The 24,869-nt window shown below is 36.2% G+C and overlaps 1 protein-coding gene across 4 annotated transcripts; it reads left to right on the top strand.

Annotated features, from left to right (window-relative positions):
* LOC147887320 (MADS-box transcription factor 23-like) lies at window positions 1-19,682 on the top strand. Of its 4 annotated transcripts, none has more exons than XM_087394807.1 (8): window positions 1-515; window positions 13,585-13,657; window positions 18,611-18,672; window positions 18,757-18,856; window positions 18,959-19,000; window positions 19,081-19,122; window positions 19,213-19,363; window positions 19,451-19,682. In XM_087394807.1, exons 1-8 carry the CDS (start codon window positions 241-243, stop codon window positions 19,453-19,455), a joined length of 750 nt encoding a protein of 249 aa, XP_087250933.1. In that variant the 5' UTR covers window positions 1-240; the 3' UTR covers window positions 19,456-19,682. The 4 variants fall into 4 exon arrangements, with proteins under 4 accessions (XP_087250933.1, XP_087250934.1, XP_087250935.1 ...); XM_087394808.1 differs by having other exon boundaries at window positions 13,579-13,657; window positions 19,222-19,363; XM_087394809.1 differs by having other exon boundaries at window positions 13,579-13,657; window positions 19,213-19,294.
* The last annotated feature ends 5,187 nt before the right edge of the window (window positions 19,683-24,869 follow it).

Genomic DNA, 24,869 nt, shown 5'->3' with positions numbered 1-24,869 from the left:
TGGCCACGAGGAGCTGAGATTCTGTGTCGAGCTGGTGCTCGAGCTATTACTGGAGGTCTCCGTGGTTCCATGTGGCGGCGGTGCGCTCCTAGTGGGGAAGACAAACAATAATGACAATAGACGGGTGAGAGCACCAACCCACTTTGTACTCGTGTACTTGAAAGTTCCCAAGAGAGCCGCCATAGCCAACCTCCCACACCTCAAATCCTCCATAGCTTCTTCCCTCCCCCCAAACCAACCATGTCCTCTGTCAGTGCAGTCGTTCAACCTCACCCCTTCACCCCAAAAAAACAAGAGACCCATGTCAACAACCTTGAATACAAGAGCTCTTCCACCCGTCGTCGCAAAATACCCATCAGACGAATCGAGAACATCACCAGCCGCCAAGTCATATTTTCCAAGCGCAAAAACAGCTTGCTCAAGAAAGCTTGCGAATTGTCCGTCCTGTGCGACGCTGATGTAGCTGCCATTATCTTCTCGACCACTGGGAGGCTTTACGAGTACTCCAGCTCCAGGTGTGAGAACAAACCCGACGAAATTTGCATTCTATTGTTCCAGTTAAAAAATCCTTACTCGTTGAAATGAAAACTCCAAATATGAGTGGTTGAAAATCGAACATTCGCTTGCTAAACTGCTTAAACAAATGGCTACGGTGGAACCCTTTGTTTCCAGCTAGATTATGTTTCCATTCGCACGATGAGTGAGACTGCATAAAAATTACTTACGGATTTTAGGAGCCTAACTATAATCAACATCATGAATTCACATGTTCCGACGCTGATATCAGATTGCGAAGCAGCATGGATGATACCGTGAGTAACATCCTAGTATAAACAGTAGGGATAGAACAATTCCATTGCTGTTATAAGGAGTCATATTTTGTAGCACATGCCTTCACTATCTCATAAAATAGCAGATTCCCAAAAGAACTCTACATCCATCTTTCTTGAAATGGGATAACAGAGAGTCACACCCTAGTGGTGGTAGTTGCTACGGGGCTTTTCCACTCTCAAAAAATCTATCATTGATTAGTGCGTTTAGCGTTTAGGTTCCGAGAAAGAAAAAATTTATTGGCGATTTAGGATACACAAGATGAACATTGCACCTACAAATTAATCGGAATTGATTAGCTTACATGTTAGACTAAATAAAAAGCATGCAGGCACTTGTTATTGGTTTATCTTGAGATCCTTAAAAGAGCAAGTGAGGTCATAGATGTCATAAAGACCATTGTTACTTCTAGGTCTTGTGGAACTATGCTTGATGTTAGCTGCAATGCTTTTGTGGTCATAGCGACAATTGCCTTGGATATTTGAGACCAAGAGGGACTCAATAAAGATAGAACAAGGTTTATACACACACGACGTTTTTCCCAACTTTGTAAAGAAAGATAAGCTCAAATGGTTTTGCACTCATTTGTAGTTCCATTTGGATTGGCTTGTTTTGGGTGGTTCTCTTGGACTTGACATAAATGTAGTATTGATATGCCCAACTCTCTAGGTATAGCATGTTTGAGAAACATGATTCTCATTCATTAATACTTGCAAAGAAAGTACAATATTCATTTTAAGCGCTCCATAACATTATATGGTACACCCACTAAATATAATTTATTAATCCTTGTGCTTCTTGTTGTATCTCATATGTAGATGGATGAATGTGAGATATGTACATAGAAGGTTTGGCCAGGTTCTGCGCCAAAAATTGCCAGTTCCCGCATTTCTCCGGCTTCTTTTTTTCTTCAATTCCGATTGGTTGAATATTTTTGCATATATATCCTCTTTGTGGTTTCATTAAAGAAACAATGCAACTAGGAAAGTTCTAAATCCCTTGGAATACCCCCTATAATGTTTCATATTTGTAGTGGTGTAAGTTGTGTCAACTTGATAGCTAAAATTTAATTCAGCTTCATAGCTTGTGTTTGATTGCTTTTGTTAGCCTTTGGGCTAGGTTATCTAACATATAATTTGCTATGTCCAGTAGTGATTGTCCCTTTGACTCTAGTAAACTATGGAGTAAGCTTGTTTATATATGCTTATGAAAAGAAGAGAAAAGAGGATGAAAGAGAGGAAATAAGAGAGGGGAAAAGCAGAGAAAGAAGAGAAATAAAAAGGAGAAAAGAGAAGGAAAAAAGAGAGGGGAAAAGAAGAAAAGAGAAGGAAAAAGAGAAAGAATATGCTTATGCTTATGCATGAGCATATGAGCATATGCTCATGCATAAGCATAGGCAAATGCATATGCTTATGAAAAGAGTAGAAAAGATGATGAAAGAGAGAAAATAAGAGAGGGGAAAAGAAGAGAAAGAAGAGGGAAAAAGAGAAGAAAAAAGAGAGGGGAAAAGCATATGAGCATATGCTCATGCATAAGCATAAGCATATGAGCATAAGCATAAGCATAGGCAAATGCATATGCTTATGAAAAGAAGAGAAAAGAGGATGAAAGAGAGGAAATAAGAGAGGGGAAAAGAAGAGAAGGAAGAGGGAGGAAGAGGGGAAAAGAGAATGAAAAAAGAGAGGGAAAAAGAAGAAAAGAGAGGAAGAAGAGGAAATAAGAGAGGGAGGAAAAGAGGGAGGAAAGAGGGAGGAAAAGAGGAAAAGAGGGAAAGAAGAGGGAATAAGAGAAGAGAGGGCAAGAAAGGGTTCCTACGCCCAGCACTACAGCTAGTACTTAAAGCACTCACTGCAGACCAATGCAAATAACGGACATTAAAAAAAAAAAAAGAAGAAGCACTTTCTTACTTGGAAAAGTCCCCTCCTTGTTTCGTGGACTGGCCTTACAAAAGAGAGGAAACATCTCGGAAACATGCCATTTTTTAGATAACTGGTTAGAGGAAAGAGGAGTTTGGAGAAGCAACTTTCCAAAGGGATTGGATTGAGGGGCAAGCATAAGCCTACAAACAAGGAGAAAGCACGAAAGGAAGGAAAAGAGGAGGAATAGAAATACCAAAAAGAGGAGCAAATCTCGTTTTTTGTCGTTAATCTCTGAAAATCAAGCATGAAAATTAGCACATTGGCTTAACAATGCAAGGAGAAACATGCTTCAACTCTCACAAAATGAAATCTCAGAAAAAATGAACCTACATTGCTTAAAGAGGCACACCTTCTTGAAAAAATTCCTTTCACACAAGTAGAGAGGGAGAAGGGTGGAGAGGGAGCACAAGTGTCAATGGGAGAGGGGCTTGGTAGGGGCAAGGAGTGTGGGGAATAGAGGAGGAAAGCGAGGTTGCCGAATAGAGGAGGAAAGCATGGGAGGAGAGATTTTTGCTTTTCTCGCAATAGAGTTATGAAAGATAGCATCGCACGGCATTTCGGGTTTTACTCTCCTAGCGTCGCTATATAGCGACACTTATATCCTAAAAGCGTTGCTATATAGCGACACTCATATTCTAAAAGTGTCACTATATAGCGATACTCATATCCTAAAAGTGTCACTATGTAGCGATACTTTATCCTAAAAGTCACTATATAGCAATCTTTAATCCTAAGTGTCGCTATATAGCGACACTTATACCTTAAAAGTGTCAGTTCAAGGCACTTGATCTAAGAAGAGAGGGAAGGAGCTCATAGGTGGCTATTTTTTGGATCTTAATGGATTCCCTTGCATTTTGTGTTGTGACTTTGGAGGTGTGCAGATGGAAGGGACGAGTGAAAGCTTGTCAGATGATGCACCAATGCTTGGGAGTGCAGAGTGGCTTACAGAGAGGTTGTATTGTCATTGCACTCATTGCAAGCGAGAAGTACGACATCAATGCCGTAGTCATGCGCCACTTGAGAATGTATGGGAAGGAGCGCAAACCAGTACCCACCGTTGGTGGTGCACATGGTGATGGATCATCGAAAAGTCAATGCTATTTGAGTTCGTGATTAATATTGCATGCGTACACGACACGAAATCTTGAGACAAGATCTTATATTTATACGAAACCTTGAGACATGATGAGGAGGGTGGTGTGCGTATACCTTCACACTACTAACATGGATATGAAGATAGAGATGTAGATATGGAGATTCCACTACCAATGTCGGATCCAATTGATCTAGATGGATTTACAGAAGAAGATGAAGATCACAATATGAGCCAAGAGGAAGATGTGCATAATGACATCATATGGGAGAAAGATGGAGATCACGATATTGAGGAAGAAGATGACGATCATCAAGAATCACCCGACTTTATTGAAGAAGATGATCAAGTCTATGGTGAACGTACGATGCTAAAGTACGATGATGATATAGGAGATCAACTCAGTATAGAGTTGGAGATAGACTTGTTTGGCATACTAGACTTGGCTCAGGATGAAGCCAAGTCTCAAACGTGGACATGAATATATGAGCTTCAAACTTGATGTACATGCTCTTGTACTTTTATTTTTTCAAAGGATCAAACATGTATGAAAAGAAATTTTTTTTGTCATTGGATAAAACTATCTTTAAAGGTTGGTATGGGGAAAAACACTCTCTGTATAACGTCGCTATATAATGACTTTATACAAGTCTAGCAAGTGTTGCTATATAGCGACACTTTTATAAAGCGCTGGTCGTCGGTATGCAAAGTGGGCTTAAAAAGTGTCGCTATATAGCGACACTTTTATAAATGTCGCTATATAGCGACACTTTTTAAGCTCGCATTGCATACCAACGATTAGCACCAAAGCGGGCTCAAAAAGTGTCCCTATATAGCGACACATTTTAAGCCCGCTTTGCATGCCGACGATTAGTGTCCCGCACGTGCTAAACGTTGGTGCGTAACCGTCTAAAAAGGACCTATGTCTTATAGCGATACTTTTTAAGCCCACTTTGCATACCGACGATTAGCGCCCCGCGCGTGCTAAACGTCGCAAAAGTGCCTATGCCTTGTAGTGATACCTCAGCCTAACACTGAAATAGTAGACTTTTTAACATGATTTTCTATCTAAATTCAAGATGCAATACTAGACTCCTCTAATAAAACCTCAAGTGTGCCTAGCTTGTTGGCTAATTCCTTATTTTAATAGAACTTCAATGCTGATGCAAATGGAATTCAGCATCTCTTCATACATATGAGTATTTTGAATCTACTTTTGTATCCACAGTATAGGTCTATTTATTTTTCACCAAATCCCTATTAAAGACATCCATGAATAGCCCCACAAAAGTCATCACAAAATATCTATATTAGTAGAGATGAATTTTTTCTTGATACAACTCTATCAAAATGGAATGTAGCAAGCGAAAGGGATATCCATCAGTTTATCTATTAGTCATTCCTTCCCTCCCCTTTGTCTATCCATCCATCCTCCCTCAATCGATCAATCGATTGTTTAATCAATCCATACACACACACACACACGCACACACACACACACACAAGCATAATGCCAAGAATATATATTATATTATGAATACAATTTTGTGAAAAGTGAAAAAAATTAATATTTCCATCTCTACACCTATAGCATTAGTACATAGATTTGGAACTTCTTTTTCGTAATCTTACCATATTGGCTATGTGAAATTTGTTGTATTCCTACCATGTATTCTTGGTAAATACGAAATATTAAAAATTATGAAGGGCATGTTCCATTTGGCTCCTTACGAAAACAAGGTTTATGCATTTTTCTCCAAAATGAGATCTTTTGCATTAGCACATAGGGTTCACGTTTTTTTTGCATGTGTGAGTTTAGTAGCATAACATTGATATGTTTGTATGTTACAAGACTAGATGTTTCTTATATGTTAATTAATTAAGATGCATGCTTCCTTTTAAAATGTGTATTTCTTTTAGTATAGGTGTTTCAATGGACTAAACTTATCTTCAAACATTACATTCTCCTAACATTCCTTAAGCTGCAAATAAAGTCCTGACATATATTATCTTTAGTTATACAAATCATTATTTCCTTCTTGCTCCCATTCATTCCTATGAATTTATGATATAGAAGTTGATTTCCAAAATTTAGGTACCTTCATGGAAGCCTACGAATTTTTATTATTCATTTTTGAAAATTAAAATTGCTTTTATAACAATAAATATGCCGGATATTATTAAAAAGTGGGGGTTGGTCTCAAAAGACCCTTTACAAAAAGTGGCCAAAGAAAAAAGGGCAGGGCCCTAGGACTATGCTAAGACAGCCTCCTCATCTGCTCTTAGAGATTCCAATATCTGATAGGTATTGGTTAATCAGAGAATGGAAGATTTCCATAACTTTAGATGTATCCAGAGTAGCACACTTATCAGCTTTCACCACCATGACCTTTCTTCTTCCCGGTCACAGAAGACGAGCTGATTTCTCAATTGCCAGATGGCAAAGAAGACTACCCCTCTCAAAAAAGGCCATCAGGCTTGAAAGGTCTAAGGGAATCCAAAAGAATTTCCTAGCAATACTAGCTTCCAGTTTTTGTCAAAGCAAAAGTTGGTCGTTAAGCCAGTCGACCCAATTGCTCATTCGACCCTAGTCCAGACATATCTAGACACAATGCATCTCTAGAATAAGTGATAGATGTGCTCTATAGCATTCCCAAAAAGTACGCACAGTGGGTTCACTTGGAACCTCTTAGCTAATTTGCCTCTTACTGGAAACCATTGGTTTGAAATCTTCTACAGAATGAAGCTGTATTTCCCACAAGCCCTTTGCATCAAATCACTTTAAATCTACGATGCCACCAACTAAGTGCCCGCCTCAAGTTCCATTGTCTATTCAAATCCACATGCTCAGCCCGTTCATTCATCAACATCCTATATATTGCATTTGCAGATATCTTCCTATGTACCAGTGGAGAGGCCTTTTGGTTTTTCATCTTTCCTATGTACCAGTGGAGAGGCCTTCTGGTTTCAATATTGATGCAATTAGTTGGCCAGCCCTCATTCTACTTTAGTAAAATCTACCTCAGAAATGCAATCTCGTGAGTGCTTAAGGTAAAATGGCAGCAGCAAATCTCTCGAAGAAGCCACCAATCTCCTGTCTTTGAGTCCCAAATTCACTCCCAGTAAACTAAACTTTTTTGACGAATGTGACTATTCAATCTATAAGTCAGTGATAAAGACAAAGGGGGATGTTGCATCATTCCTTATACATGATTCCAAAACCACAACTCCTAATCATATATTCTTCACCTCTATATTCACTCTGTGATAGTTAGGTCCACAAGATTATTGAGATTTAGACAAGTGGCAGTGACAATATGTGGAGTTGTTGAACCCTCAACCACCTAGCCACTCTAAACAACATTATTCCTAGAAGTGGATCTAGGTGTGCTGACAAGTCCTATCACTAAGGCATCATATGACTTCAACTTTAGGCCCCAACTTTGTATGTGGGATTAAGCTAGCATACCCATTTCCACGTCATTCCAAGGTCAAGTTCAATGTAGCCCTCTCCCTATTTCACACTTGCACCATCTATGTACCTCATAGTTGTGCACATTTCAATAGCTTCCCTCTATCATGAGTGGAATTTTAACTTTTCCTTTGAATCCATCCTCCTTGGTCCATTTTTGTGTCTCATGGGTTCCAATATATCATTGTCTCATTTAGAATTAGAGCCGCTAGCTCTTTAGATATAGATAAGTGACCTTAACATTACGTCGATCTATGTACTAAGGTTGCCTCAACCCTCAGTCACCTAGTCACTGTTGGGGATTGGGAGAGAAGATGGACATGAGGGAAAAGAGTGTGGGAACCAAAGGGAAAAATGTTCCATTAATGTGTGAGGGAGTCCTCTCTTTTATAGAATGGGAGAGAGGGTGGCCTAGATCATAGGAACCTCTCCTACATCAAAGGATAGAGACTCCTAAATCAAAGGCACCTCCCCATCTGGGGGCATTTGCTTTACATCATCACTTATGTCATGGTCTAGACACATCATAGCACTTAGTGTGCTACTCCCACACCCACACACACACACACACACATGATCATAGGACAGACACTTGATCACATGATTCCCAACATGCCCCCCTCAAGGGTTTGCCTCTTGGTATGTCAAGGATACATCCATGCACATAGTTTCACAAGCCATCTCATGATGGTCAAGGATAAATGTATGGCTAGGATCTCATGCTAGCAAAGGTGCCCAAGGGTAAAGGTTTTCGAAAATGGGATAGACCCCCCCCAAAATAGTTATATCCTTCACATGTATAAGGATTAATCTTAGGCCTTTGTGTGGAACTAGTTTCTTATGTCCATGGAGGCAAATACATATCACATGGCTTACATAGTGACCAGAGGTGATTACAAAAGAAAAAACACAAAACACATAACATTCTTTTTGGAGTACTACTCTAGGAAGAGAACCTCAAAGTTGACCAAGTGATGATAACTCGATGATAAAAGAAAGCTCAAAAGATAAAGTTTTTATTTTCTTCTACCACAATGTTTGTGTCTTCATTTGTTGATGGAGTTCTCTCTTTAGCCAGATTTGCCATGCTTTTCTTCTTCTCATTGCAAAACTTCTCTAAATGATTGATCTTAGCACAATAAGTGCAAGGATTGATCTTGTAGCAATCTTTTTCAAGATGATTGGTCTTTCCACAATGCTTGCATGCCTTGTATTTGCTCTTTGATGAATACTTCACTGCAAGTGGTTGTGTGTGCTCTCCATCCTTTCTTGAAGTCTTCTTTCTCTATTTCTCTTGTAGAGCACTAATGATTTCCTCTAGTATGGGTTGGGGAAGATTCTTCAAGGTAGTCACAAAATAATCATAGTCTTGAGGCATACCCGTCAAGAGCACAGCCATAGCATCATCTTTAGTAACTGGAGAGTTGATTGAGGCCAATTGTGTCATAAGACTTCTCAAAGTATTAACATGAGCTACAAAAGTGTTTCCATGCATCGTAAGTTCAAAGAACTTAATTTTCAAATTCAACTTAGAAGTATGAGAACTAGCACCAAATAACATATCTAACTTATGTCAAGCCAGACGGGGATTCCAAATTAGAAATATGATGCACAAAATCATCTCCAAATCCTAAAGCAGTGCATGCATAAGCCTTCTCTAGCCTTTTAGCATCTACAAGTGTAGTTGAAGAAGATTCACTTGCCTTCCCTTTACCTTTGGTTATGGTGGATTCTCCTTCTTTAGATGATTGATTCCCTGGCTTGACTAAGTCCCACAAATTCTCCTTCATAAGCACAAATTTGATTTTCATTTGCCAAGCATGAAAACCTTGGCCATTAAACTTATCTATCTTAAAGGTGGCCATTGAGAGGGTCTTATCTTTATAATTAGGCAGTGTCTACTGTCTTACAGATGGTCAATCTTTTTTGACAAAGAGGTCTCCCTCACCATACAAATGTAAGTTATTTGCTATGTACTCAGAAAATCATAAATTCTTGCCATAAAAATACCTAGTAGGCTTTTCCTAAAGTCTCTTGGAAGGAGTTTTCTTACCTTGATCTTTTCCCTTCGTGTTGACTTGGACTTCTTCACATAGCTCTCATTACAAGAACCACAAGAGCTAGTCACGGTTACAACTGATCAAATGTTCATCAGCAATCATTGTGCATGTGTATCATCTTCAAATCAAAGAAGATACTCACAAATGAAATAAAACACTATAAGAGAGTATTTGAACCAAATTATCAGCATCAACTGAGTGATAAGTGACTAACTCTAGAAATGTATTGTTACCAGCATCCTCAAAATAGATGATCACTTGCTTCACCCATCAAACATCTAAAAAACTATGAAAGTGCCTTGCAGAGCACTAACTCAACTTGGAGGGCAGAATTCACGCAACTAGAGAAGAGATTAAAAGGGATTTCCATGTAAAATTAAAGCTTGAATACCAAAGTACGTCTAGCATAGAGCTTAGGTGGAATTATGTGCTACTCTTTCTGGGAGAAGTGTGCCTTCTTTGACTGGTCTTTGTGTGAATCCTCCTTGCTTCAGCAAGCATTGGTCCTCAAACTTGGACACAAGGTAGCTTGTAATGTCGCCCACTCGTGACTCAGAGGAATTAGAGTATAGTTGAATCTATGGACAGAATTACAAGAAAGGTCGATGGACTATTTTCTTGATAAGGGATGTATGGTGGGTCTGGGAGCATATCACAAATCCATTGCAAAAGTCATGAAGTACAAAACACGTGACAAGCTAAGTCTAAGGGTATCAGACTAGGCTTTCTAGACCCTACAAATGGTAAATATTTTGAGTGTCGTTTCATAAAGAATCAACATGCAAACAAATAGTAAATTACTCTAACAAAAAGCATGGGCAAATCGTTGATGACATCTAGCTTGATAGCTAAGTTTTGAGCGATATGATAATACATCCTTCACAGCTTGATAGTATATGGTTCACTCCAAATGAAATGAAATCCCCATGTACCTAGATTTAATGAATACAATCCTCGCTTCATCAAGAAATGACAAGATGGTCCTCTAGTGCACACGAAAATCTAGAGATGGCTACTAATGATCTAGATAAGAATTTTAGAGTGCAATGAAATTGTCAACAAATAAAATTGGCAAAAGATGCCAAGACTAATCCACTATCATCGTTTGCTAAACTATAATGTAATGGGTGGCATGAAGGTATCCCATCAATATTGGCAAAAAGATGCACTAGAAGTGAGCCTCCATGGTGCTCCAATTTGTGGCAAAGGTAGCATTGTATATAGGTTCATGCCATTATGGACAATATTAACAAGGCAAGATATGATGCTTACTACCACAACTTGATTGTCTATAATTCAGAAATTCACTCAAAATAGCTAGTTAGGCCTTTTAATCATGGAACCATAAGACATGGCCAAATATTTGTCAAGGACAATAGAAAAGTCTTAGATAAATACAATATTGTAATTAATTAACTATAAAAAATTAGGATTCTTGGATATCTTACTCATCTTGTAATTAAAAAAACATGTATATTGACCTAGGAAATGGATGTATAGAGAATCTTATTTGGGTCCCTCCCTAGTTTCTAGCTTGCAAATAGATCCCAATTTGTGAAATTTCTACAAGTCCATATGGTTGGTTGATACAACTTTTTGAACTTCATCTAGCTATAGTCAAGCTTTACTCCCATACCTAAAGGATTGAATTCATAATAAAGAGGAGACCCTTTCGGTTTTTAATCAAAATTAAAACAAAGGTTAAGAGGATTCTTTCATAGTAGTAATTAATAATGTTACATTAATAATATAACAAGGCATAATAGACTACTTGGTGATCTTCAAATAAGTGTACTTTATTTAGAGACATTTTTAATAAAGAATTTAATAATCGTATAATGAATATTATTAATAAATAAGCTAATTTCACTTTCTTGTAACTAGGGAAAACTTAAGGAGGTATATCATAGTATTTCAAGATGTGTCATTCTAGTGAACCATTGATAAATATCTTGTCCCACTAGCAATCATATTTACATAGATTATTTATTGATTGACCACATTAGTAGTAGTTCATCAACGATAGGGGGTCTACAAGACATTTTATTTTTAAAATGATTTTGGTGTTCTCCAAAGTCACTTTTCCCAAAAGCGCATCACTTTTAAGAGCCGTTTGCTAACAATAAAATAGCTCTTTTAAATAGATTTTATTTTTATATATAGCTTTTTTTAATTTAAAAAATATTAAAAGTTACCCATCCACTCACCCACCGATTTGGATCTATTATGGAGCACTTGCTCTTGGCTTACACTTCACACAATTGGGCTTGAGCAGAGTCTACCACCCTAGCAGGCAAGTGCTGAACTCCTGGGCAACCACGGCTTCTGTAATACTTTCCCTTTTTAAGAAGTGTTCAAGACATTTAATTTGTCTAGAAACCTACAAATCTTAAGTGAATGAAAAAAAATAAAATTTCATAAGATATGCATGTTTTTTTATGCTTTACCTCAACTTCAAATGTTTGAAAGTCTTTTTTTTGCAAAATTTCAACATTTGAGGCCCCAAAATAGTCATCCACATCTTACATCCAAAGCTATAAAAATTTCTCAAAATAGTTTTTGTATTCCTTTTCCTTATTATAACTAGACCATTTTTTAAAAAAGTAAAACAAATAATTTTCTCCCTGTAGAGATTTAGTCTAGGCTCCATCATGAATTCCCCAAAAAATTCAAGTCCTTGCATATGTCTTTAGCCTACGACAAGGATGAAAAGCAAATTTTGAATTCCGAAATATAAAAGATATCAAAGAGAATATGGAATGTGTGAGATGTGACATGTCACCTTACATGCAATTCAGAAATACATTAGTAATAACTGGTTGTGGACCTAGTGCCAAAATTAAATTTAGACTTCATGTTCATCATGTGCTTGAATCTTCAGGGGAAAAATGAAATATTGGTTCTTCATGATCACTCACCTACTTCTACATGGGCCCATTCATCATTATTAATTTTCCAAGTTTACTCGTTTCCCATTTGAGGGATTGTAGCATTTGAAGTTGTAAAGGTCTTATTGAGTGTACTTATATGTTTGGTGCTATTGCAAGTCAAGTATTTAAAATAAATGTATTTTAGCAAATTTTGATAAAAAATAGGTAGTTCTTTGTGCATCAATACCTTTGCATGATCTAAAATAGGTGATCCATTACATGTGGTAAAGTTAGCTGATTCCTATATTCTCGTGCAACATATGTGGTATTTACATTCAACTATTCAGTTTTGAATCAATTTGGTGCTTGAAAAATTGTTGCTTATCTTATCCACTAGTTACAAGGTAGGACTTGGGTAGGCCATTGTCAAGTTTAGTGCCCGCATCTTGACATGCTAGATGCACTCACATGTGAATATGATTATTCTTTATACTCCCTAGGCATGTAAGGAAGAAAGATAATTCTATCTTCATGTGATAGTATCAAAATCTAGAAATTAAAGTGCAATGTAAGACAAAATGAATAGTTTGGGTAGACCATTATCACTTATTGCCTAGCTCTTGACCATGCTCGATGCACTTAAATATGAATATGGTTATGCTTTATACTTCCTAGGCCTAAAAGGAATGAAGATAAATCATAGTATTCTATATTCATTTTATTGTAAGAAAATCTAGAAATTACCATACAATGTGATCCAAATGTGTTAGCTTGATATGTAAAATTTTCCAAATGTCATACAATGTAGAGTTTTTTGAAAAGTGATATCATTATTCACTATGTTTATAATCCCTTGCCCAAAACAAAAAATTGTTGAGTAGAGAAGCTACAATTGCAATGGTCCAAAGCCACAAAGTTTTGATATATGAAACATGGTATTTAAAAATAAATGAAGCCAGCAAGTTAGCACAACACAAAACATTAACTTGAAGCCAATATATTTAGGTGGCTTGACTTGTGCAAGGGCTACATCCAATGTGGATTGTTGATTACAAAGGAAAGGCTATATGAACTCTAGTTAGAAACAGGAAATATTTCTACTTAAAATTAACGTATTCTTGGAATTTTAAGTTTGAAGGATTATAGTTTGAAGATTGAATTCTTCATAGATCTACAATTTCTAATATTATTATTGATTATTGATGTTATGCATCTCTCTCTCTCTCTCTCTCTCTCTCTCTATATATATATATATATATATATATATATATAGAGAGAGAGAGAGAGAGAGAGAGAGAGAGAGGCTAACTAGCATGCACTTTTGATTTTGTAGCATCAGCAAGATCATAGAAAGATACACAAAATATGGAGGTGGAATACAAGAACATGGTAATCCAGATCAAGAAGTTGAGGTAATGCTCAAATTTATAGATCAAAGAGTGGCTATAGTGTGAAAAATGGTACACAAACTAGATATAAGGATAAGCCTTAATGTAAGAACTTGCACACACAAATCCACATGATTCTTTAACCTATAATGGAATGATTGGGTTATGGCTGAAGTTCTAGTACTTTCATGTTGTTATCTTGAGGTAGAATAAGGAAGTATTTATCCATGTCATGAAAATAACCTTTCATGCTAAGAAGGATCTTGATTATTTGATTATTTCAAGGTAAAGAGAAGTGACACTTTGCTAAAATTTTGACTTTAAGACATGTTCCTATATTTCTCCTCATCATCATGGTATTTCAAAGAAAATAGTGCAATTTAAAAATTTAAGCATGGAATTAGTCATGGTAGCACAAGGGAAAAAGGAAGTTTTCTTGAAAACGAATTAATCATAGGACTCCTTGAAAACTAGGTTTGTGGAGTTATTCAAAGAAGGCTTATTTTTGGGATAAAGAATCAAATTACATTGGTGATAAACATGCTTTGATGTGATTAATATACCAACTAGAACATACATAGTTTGCATACATACGGATAAATATATGATTTTTATTCTTATGAGAAATTACCCCTTTAAGGGTATTGTATCCAAGTCTAAATTTGAGCACATAGCATGAGGTCATAGTGCTTAGAATATTCAACAATATTCTTTCCTTTTTAATAAGGCATGATGAACCTTTCATTCTATCTCCTTTATATTTGCTAGCTCACCACATCATTGTCCTCTCCAAATACATAGAATCTCGCTTACTTGTTGTTAGGCAGATCTAATCATCTATATACTCAGGGATTCCTTGGGAACCTATCAACACATGGATAATAGAAGTATTTGGAGAGCTATTTAAAGATATTAATAAATTACAAGTGAAGACTAAAATGAGACTCAAAGCAATGCATTAATACCTACAATGAGAGCATAACTCAGCTTAATTTGTATTAATGCTAGCCTAGAATAACTTTTGGGGGATTTGGTATGGATTTACACCTTGAAAATATTATTTTTGCATTTTAGTAATATCTATAGCATTCAAGTGTTTGGTTAGTATACTTAATAATAGAGAAATAAACAAAAAAGCTTGATGGATAAGATGGCTCCGTTGTGGGATTTCATATATCTAAATATTAAATTTCCTTTGTAGACTACTTTTAGGTAATAAAATGCTGTTAGAGAACATTGGTGTGATTATTGGATGATAATACATCACGTAAACTGAATTTATGATGACGTCCTTTTTAGAGGTAATTTGTTAGTAAACAATCATGGAATTTCCTTTAAATTTGTCTCAATCTATCAAATTCTAGAGGCATGCTATTTGAAACTCATTCTTTTTGGGCTCCATAGATTTTGGGATACTACCTAGAATAATTTTGGGGGATTTGTTATGGATTTACACCTTGCAAACGTTATACTTCATTTGTGTAAAATCAATAGCATTTTAAGTGTTTGGAAATTAGATTTAATATAAGTGAGAAATGGAATTCTAAGTTTGAAGAGACAAAATGTCTCCATTGTGGGAGAATGCCTTATACCCTAAGATTAAATTTCCTGCATAGACAATTTTAAGGTAATAAAGTTCTCTAAATTAGAGAACTTTGGTTGGCTATTTGACGATAATACCACGTGTAATCCAAATTTATTATGATGTCCTTTTTAGAATTATTTTATTTATAAAAATCATGGAATTTTGTTTAAACTTATGTCCGTTTGATATTTGAGACTCATTGTATATTGAGCTCAATATAAGAATGTATATTTGTATCCTTGGCTAATTTATTTATAGTTTTAATTCTTAGATCCAAGGCTATGGATATTGTAAGGATTTGATGTGTTACAACTAAAAATAACATACATTCTTAGAATTAGATGGAATGGGTTACATTAAAGAAATAGAAAGCTAATTGAAGGCCGCTCTCTAGTGGAGGAACTAATTTTATTAATGTGGATGTCTTTTGATTTTGAGACTAATTATGGACCTTGCATGGTACCTCCATGGACTAAAGGTTCCATTACAACTCCCCCCACTCCATGGTGGGAGTGATTACCATCTAACTCCTTGTGTAGGAAAAAACATATAAGGATGAAGTGCAATCTAGCATCATATATAATATGGAGGGTAACACCTACATTGGAAACAAACCCTATATATAATACAAAAAGAAATACACACATAAAGCTCTATACTTTTCACATCCTTGTCACTAGACCAAGTCTAAAATTCATCAAGAGTATAGACCCTATATAATATGGAAGGCAATACATACATTGGAAACAAAACCTATATATAATACAACAGGAAACACATACATAAGGTCTATACTTTTCACATCCTTGTCATTAGACCAAAGTCTTAAATTCATCAAGAGTATAGGCCCAGTTGGATAAAATGAGAGGCTTGCAAGTATTTATTTCTCATTCTAGAATTATGATATAAAAAAATATGGAGTCTAATAAAAATGTGGAATAATAAAGTCCATGTCGAATATCTAAAATAACAAGAAAATCTATTGAGCATTGAATACTTTGAATCTTTTTTGCCACAGTGAGATGAGTCACAAGGTTTTGAATTTGTTAGAGATACCACAAGTGTTATGGAAGAAGCTGAGCAATGCCCTTTCCTTGAAGATTCTATGGTATGAAGGGTGACAAGTTCTTACATGAGTTTGTACCATGTTACAAAATGCAAGAGAGTATATTTGTTACTATCTAGAATCAAACTTAGATGACCAAGGTGGCCCAATTTGGGTAGTAAAGCTTCTTCATCTAGTAAGGGGTGAAAAAGAAATCCTTACCACATTCACAGATTTTTGGTATGCATTGAAGCCTTTGAAAATTCTCCTATAAAATAAACAATCAGATCATCTTATGAGGGATTTTCAAACCAAAAAGGTGAAAGTGAGTGCCATTATTCATCGCTAGAAATTGAGGGCTCCTAGAACCACATCGATATCTGAGAAAATGTCTTATAATCATTGATAGCATTTGCATATATATTAAATATCAATTTAGATTTGATCCTTGAAGTCAAATGCAATACTATAATTCGAAGACTTTGAATGAGCGTAGAAGCATATGATAACAATTTTATGCCTCATTCCAAAAGAATGGTGTATCTGTATACCACCTATATAAATTCCAAACAAATGTTGTACCTTTACACCACCTATATGTTCAATTTAACAAAATCTTTAATTATTTTATTTAATTCATGATGAGACCTTTTTAACTATGCTATTATGTTTTCTCTCTATCAAACACTAAAGCAAGGCATTGCACAATGTTATAATTGAACTAGATTTTGGACTTTACTAAATCTTTATTGAGTGGAGGTCACCACTTTCTAAATTTGCTGACTTTTTGTTTTATTAGATTAGTTACACAAAGATATATTGTAAAAATGACAAATCTACATAATTGAAAGATATATTGTAAAAACAACAAATCTACATAATTATCTCCTCAAACCTATGAGAAGAATGATTACAAGAAGAGACGTTATGATGTAACAAAAACTACTAAGTAATGTGCATAACTCTTTTAATTAAATATAAAACCTGGAAAACTATCTAAAGATTTGTGTTAACATACACAAAGAAATAGAAACAGACTACACTACTTGCAATGTCACTAACTTGGCCGTTGAGATAACCCCACCATGTGCCAAGAATTACGAGAGCTTAAGAATGTGATGGCAATAGAAACACTAATTTGATTGTGAGGGAAATCCTTTTGATTGGCTATCTTAAAGTGGAAATTTTCAATGTAGAGAGAGCATACACCTTTCGAAGTTTGAACATCATCTACTAATGCTTGTAAAGAGACATTATGTAGTCAAATTCATGTAAATTAGTGGAAGGAAAAAGTGATTTTTTTTTCACAAGTCATTGTATTGAGGGGATCACATCCCTAATTTCATTTGTTCTCTCACAACTAGCATATATGCAATTCGATTTGGGATCAAGGTTGTCAATGGGATTTTTTCTTGGTTTTTCATAGACAGTCCAATGCATGATGAGGCTATGTATATGGTAGAATTGGGTATGAGTAGACACAAGAAAAATTGATGGCAAACGCAAATAAAAAAGTGAGCGTACATATAATTTATCTAAGTATCCGGGATTTTTCTTGAAATATAAAGAATTTAAATTATCGGAAAAGTTGTAACAATCCAGATTGAGAGGCTCTAGAGGAACCAGTGACAAAAAGCACGAGAATTTGCAAGAGCCGAATCAATCAAAACCCTTGATACAGATTAAAAAAGAAGACATTGGAAGCGCCAAATAAGATGTTGCAAGCTGAGACAAACACGATGTTGAAACGAATCTCCAGTTCTTCAAAATTTCAACCATCAGCTTGATAATCAAGCTCTTATTATGTCTTACAACTGAATTAAGCACGTCACTTTAAGGCATTCAGATTCACGATCATGTCTAGTAACTTCAAAAGAATATGGATGTCTTCAAAATGCAATAATTCAAGGACTGGGAATCATGCATGTTCGCTGCAGCTCATGAGTCACCTCAAATTATTAGAACGTTGAAATTGCAGAAACCTTTGTAGTCAATATGGTTGTGTGTTGTTTTAAGCATCGTCGAGCTTGATGTATTATGTTCTAATTCTTCAAAATCTCTAACCGGCTTGTTTGCGCATTTCAAAGCATAACGTTTCAAGATCAGTACATGGTTGGTATGGTTGGCTGCACAAAAAGGAGCATAAATATTGCGTGCTATTTATCCAATTTATCATTTCTATATCTTCTGAGCATCCTAGCACAATGGATAACTAAACAACAATTTACAGTTGTTCAAAGATCTAGGACCCATTAGATAGATTGGTATTTTCCATTTCCAATTTCTTCAAGATCTCAAAGTAAATTAAGGACAACACTCCTCTGTTCATGGCCTGCTGGTTATGCAGGGGTGGAGACAACAATCTGCCAGATTGAAGGAGCAATTGGCTTTTCTGGAAAACGAAAACAGGTGTGATTATGCAGCGTGGTTGGTGTAAGCTCTTAAGAATAAAAACTAGATTTTTTGATCTTTTGGTAACTCTGTACAGTGCAGACACAGCATGGGCCAAAATCTTGCAGGATTGTCATTGAAAGACTTGCAAAATCTAGAAAGGCAATTAGAAATTGGGGCAAACCAAGTGGAGGCCAGAAAGGTTTGTGATCAATCGTCTTTGCTTGCATCAAACGTAACGTAGTCTTCCAGAATCAGGACAATCCTAGACTCGTCATCATCCAAGTTTCACTTGTCTGGGCAGACTCAACTGCTGAAGGAAGAATTACAGAATCATTGTAAAAAGGTGCGTGATTTGTTTGTTTTCTGGCTGTTTGAATCATAGGGCAGTCGTTGTCTGACTGCTTTATCATGGGCTTTCTTTAGGAACATCTGCTTTTCCAGGAGAATGAGATGCTCAGAAGGAAGGTAAGGCAACACCATGTTACTGCATGAGCTTTCAAATTTCAGATGAGTCCTTGCCTGTTCTTCTGATCGTCGACGTCCTTGAGCTTGAAGATTTTCCAGATGGCCAGCATGGAAGGAAAAACGACATTGGCAATCAACTTTCAAGATTGTCAGGATTCTTCGAGTGTTGAAGGTGCTTCTAAAGCTCAATCAAGCATAACCGCCACCGAAACAACCCTGCAACTTGGGACTAACTTATCAGGTTTCGTGTGTCTCTCTGTTTTCTATCTGTCTCTCTTCCACCCACAAATTTCTTCGGTGTTGATGTGTTGAAATGCTTGGTGCACAGGTTAAATCATCGATTTTCTGAGCTTTATGTGGATGCAATTACTGTAAAGAGTGATTCTTGTAAGTATGGAAGAAAAGATTAGAATGGTCAAGTGTCATCCCCCAGTCTGGCCTGGTGGTACATGGAAGACATTGTGTAGTGCCCTTTACTTTGCTGATACTTCCTCCTATGAGCTAATTCCATGTGTTGCCATTGAAATGATTAGTGGGAGACAACATTCCATTTGGGCATTGATGGGATATCATGATAGCTCATCCCTGTAGTTTATGGTTTTCCAACCTTCTGACTATCATGAGATTGAAAATGCACTATTTGTTATGATTTTAGAGGACCCATGTTTCTATGTTAATCTAAATATGTATTCTTGCCACACTAGCAGAATTGTACAGTTCCTCTTTTGAAGTTTTCGACCATGTTGAGGTTGGTTGATATTGGGATAAATTTTATCTACCTTACGGGTAATGTTAGCTATCTTTTCTAAGCATTTTTCTCTCCAAGATGTTATTTGGGAGAGACTAAAATGAAATACTAAAGTCTTCCCAAGTAGTTGTAGCTTGAATAAGGAGAATGAGGGCACTTTTTATTAGCTTTCCTCGGGGGGGTCACTCATCATATGTAACCCTATCACGTGAGTTCAACAGAAGGATTTTTTTTATTTCTAAAATTTATAGAAATAAATATACATAAGGGACTATTTAAAATAGTTTTGGAAAAAATTTACAGATTTGTATAGAAAAGGGGTACATTTTATTAATTAAATTTTTTACAGATAAGGGACTTTAAATATAGGCCTTGAACGCACGTGATATAGAGGGTTTATACATAGTGACCCCCCTGAGTAGCTTTCTTCTTTGGTGCTAGCGTTGACATGGTCGAGTCTAGCCTTCACCTTTGAAGTATTGATAGCAACTGAGTATCAGGTAAACATAGGTGCTTAAGTATGTGTCGGTGCATGGATTTGATCTGCGTTTCTCGCTTTTCGATGATGCTTCGCTTCCTAGGGCTCTTGAGAGAGTACCCATCGGATGTAAAGTGGCTAGCCCTTGACATGCATTATGACGTTTATGGTATTCAACCTTGTGATTGTCATGAGATTCAAATTGCACTATTCATTATGTTTTTATAGGATGTTCTTGGATTCCATCCAAATATAAATATAAATATTCCCATTTAGGATTATGGGTGTCTTCAATTGTCGTATGATAAGATTATTTTTGAAATAAGATAATGTTATCAATTCCAATTCTTCTTATTCTTGGTATTTTGTGTTGTTAATTTTCTCCATTCATCATATCAATATTGTGTGCCACTACGAGGGAAAATAATTACCTCTTGTTGAACTATAGAGTGTGCAAACAATCCTCTTCCTACCACTTGCAATGTTGACTTATCTTTAGAGTATAGGTTTTGTTGAATTTGAATCTCTCTTCCTCTTCCTACCACTTGCAATGTTGACTTATCTTTAGAGAATAGGTTTTGTTGAATTTGAATCTCTCTTCGATGGGTATTTAAGAGTTGCATTAGGGGAGATGTGGGGTAACAAAAGTGGCCCCTAAGGGAACGATAAAAGAAAAGTTTGCATGCTAGTTTGATTCTTTAAGAAAATACATCTAATACCATATAAGATTCAAATTTGAATTTTGGAGGGAAAATTAGAGCTCTAGTACTTGTCCAATGTATATTATAACATGTATATCACTAGAAGGCTCTTGATGAGACAATTTTGAAATTATGAAGTCCAATAAATTTGGGTGATTCTAGCTATAGGTTGCCCATGGTTGTCAAATTGTTACTCCAAAATTCCCATGAACTTGTAGAGTCTCCTTAGGTGGCTCTTCTTAGACCCCAAATCTCCCCTAATGTAATGTATTTGGTATTGCTTTACTTATGTTTATCAGATTGCATCCTCCTAACTATACTTTAATAAGCAACACATTGACTAATATTAAAAGATATATCAAAATATCACTCCCAATTTTGTTTTAGAACGCAAATGCTCACACACAACATTCTAAGTTAGGTTTGTAGCATCAAATTTATGACATTAAGTTTCTAAGGAGGCGTGCCATATATTTTTGTCCCAATAACTATTACCACATAAGATCAAATTTATATGACATCAAGCTTCTAAGGAAGCATGCCATGTATTTTTGTTTTATATAAAGTATGGATCACATACTCGTTCCAAAAAAAAAAAGATACTAAAAGTAACATAGATTTTCTCATTAATGTCATCATATATTTGAAATACATAGGTCAAATCTATTGCTTCGTCAATCCATATAAAAAGTTTGTAAATAGGCTTTTGTACTCTCTTGGTGATACAAGATTATCATAACCAAGTTGTTGAGCTCTTACCATTGCTTCCATTTGAATGATTAAACTTTTAACCGTTCTTTTTAAATATATCCATTTGTGCTTTAGTGGGTTTCATTGTGGGTTGCCTCTTTACTCCATACAGGCTTAGTTATTTTACCTTTTGAAGGTTTTGTCTTCTTATCTACTTCCATAGAGAAGTACCTAGAGTTCTGATTAGGCATCATTATCCTCATTGTCTTGAAATGTCTTATGACATCTTTAAAATTTTTCTATAGATTGTATCCATCTACCACAAGTGGTTTTTGCATTGGTTGTGCTTGGACCACCACACATGCTCAAGTATGTGTGGGTGTGTGGATTTGTATGTATGAGAGCATATTTTTATACTATGGTCTACACCCACTGTTGGGCGCTGATGATGTCAGTGGGGATGTCATAGTAGCTAGTCCCTGCTATGCATGATGGAGTTTATGGTTTTCAACCTTGTGAGTGACTATCATGAGATTGAAACTGCACTATGTTGTGTTTTTAGAGGATGAGTTTGGGAATGTTCCTGGATTCATCTAGGTATATGCTTCTGCCGTATTAGCAGACATGCAAATTTCACCTTGTGAAGTTTTCGTCCAAGTTGCGCCCTGCTGGTATTGTGATAATTCTATCTTAAATGGTGCGTTGCCCTATCAGCTAGATTTAGATTTAGATGTTCATTGGGGAGAGACTAAAATGAAAATGTTTAGACTTCACAAGCAGTTGTAGCTTGAATGAAGAGATTTTGGACTACCTTTTGATTAGCCTTCTCCTTTAGTGCTAGCCTTCATCATGGCTGAGTTTGCCTTTCACCTCCGGAGTGCCGACAGAAACTCAGTACGAAGACTTTGTATAAATGGATGCTCAAGTATGTGTGGGTGTGTGGATTTGTATGTGTGAGAGCATATTTCTATACTATGGTCTACACCCACTGTTGGGCGCTGATGACATCAGTGGGGATGTCATAGTAGCTAGTCCCTGCTATGCATGATGGAGTTTATGGTTTTCAACCTTGTGAGTGACTATCATGAGATTGAAACTGCACTATGTTGTGTTTTTAGAGGATGAGTTTGGGAATGTTCCTGGATTCATCTAGGTATATGCTTCTGCCGTATTAGCGAACATGCAAATTTCACCTTGTGAAGTTTTCGTCCAAGTTGCGGCCTGCTGGTATTATGATAATTCTTTCTATCTTAAATGGTGCATTGCCCTATCAGCTAGATTTAGATTTAGATGCTCGTTGGGGAGAGACTAAAATGAAAATGTTTAGACTTCACAAGTAGTTGTAGCTTGAATGAAGAGATTTTGGACTATCTTTTGATTAGCCTTCTCCTTTAGTGCTAGCCTTCATCATGGCTGAGTCTGCCCTTCACCTCCGGAGTGCTGACAGAAACTCAGTACAAAGACTTTGTATAAATGGATGCTCAAGTATGTGTGGGTGTGTGGATTTGTATGTGTGAGAGCATATTTTTATACTATGGTCTACACCCACTGTTGGGCGACAAACCAACAATGGTTGTCATCAAGATCCCATACTATCAGGCTCCAATGTAAGCTACATCACCAATAAAGAAAAAAAGATTTATTGACACAATATTACAAATAAAAGAGTAAAAAAAAGGTTGAGATGATACTTCTCATAATATGGCATAAAGATGACTAGCATGCCATCCAAGTCTAAAGGTTGTAACATTGTACAAACATCATCTATTGTCTAGGAAAGTGAGATATAATCATACTAGAGTAATGAATAAACAAATGTTAGTAGCAGATTGAATCAAAAGATTGAAGTATCAAGCCAAGAGAAGCTCATATCAAACCTGAGGATGGCCATCATGACTTTGTCATTAGCCTCTTTCAAAGGGTCTGAGAGGATTGTAACTTCCTCACTAGTGTTCTAGAGCGATGATTCTGTGGACTTTGTCATTTGTGTTATCGTTGAATCAACGTTGGACCATTGGAAGCAGCATCAAAACATGAGGTCGCTATTGCTAGTTATAACCCTGACATCAAAAGAGCTACCCATTTTGTCCAATACAGTGGTTACATTAGGATAGCTTATGGGTGTAGCAGCCAATGTTGTCAAAATCTGAGGTCGCTGCTAATGCTAACCCTGACATCAAAAGAGCTACCCATTTTGTCCAATACAGAAGTTACATTAGGACAAATTATGGGTGTATTAGCCAATGTTTTCCTTGGACACTCCACCATGCTATCAATAAATGCCTTAATTGTAGATGACATAAATGCGTGTAGATGCAAGTCTGTATATGTTGACAATGAGGTTTCACCTATCGCTTAAATTAAAATTTTGAGCAAGGAGCAATAAGGAGTTATATCCGACTCTCCACCCACAACTATGGCCATATTTCTGCTTCATTGCCAAGCATGTTACATACTCTATTTGATCTTCTAAGTCACCTTCCAATTGCATAACTAGATCTATAGTACCTACCAAATTCTGAGCTGATCTACACATCATAATAGATAACATAAATGAATGTGCACATTGCATATGATGCATCTCATGGAAGTAATTGTGACACAGGTAGGTTATACTTACTTTGACACACTGCCATGGACAGATGCTATTGAATTGATAAAGAAACAGTGCTTGGCTAAGATGTCCACATTCACCAAGCTCCAATGCGAGCTCCATTATCAATTAAGAATAATTATTATTTGACATAATCCTCCACAATGTAAGAGATAAGCTAAGTAAGGATTGATACTTACTCCTCGTAATATGCAGTAAAGATAACTCGCGCCTCAATCAAAAAATCCACAAGTTGCAATCACTTGTAAAAATCGTCTATGGTCTTTTGCTTGTTGCTAGGTACATTGAAAACAAGAGGATCGACCATATATGCACATCTCTATATATATTGGGGAAGCTGTTCTAAAACCATACTATAATAAAAAGAAAAGAATATTAGTTCATTTGATCCAATGGAAATACAAAAGCATCAAGTTAAGAAAAAATTTTGTGTCAAAACCTGAGGATGGCTATTATGACTTTGTCATTAACCTCTTTCTTGGAGTTTAAGAGGATTGAAATGTCCTCTTCATCAAA

The sequence above is a fragment of the Dipteris shenzhenensis genome, chromosome 23 (genome assembly GCF_047967505.1).
Source record: "Dipteris shenzhenensis isolate YYH24624 ecotype China chromosome 23, Dip_SZ_1.0, whole genome shotgun sequence".
In the NCBI taxonomy this organism is placed as follows: Eukaryota; Viridiplantae; Streptophyta; class Polypodiopsida; order Gleicheniales; family Dipteridaceae; genus Dipteris; species Dipteris shenzhenensis.
The sequence above is the reverse complement of the archived record's forward strand: the minus strand, read 5'-3'. Positions and strand labels throughout refer to the sequence as shown.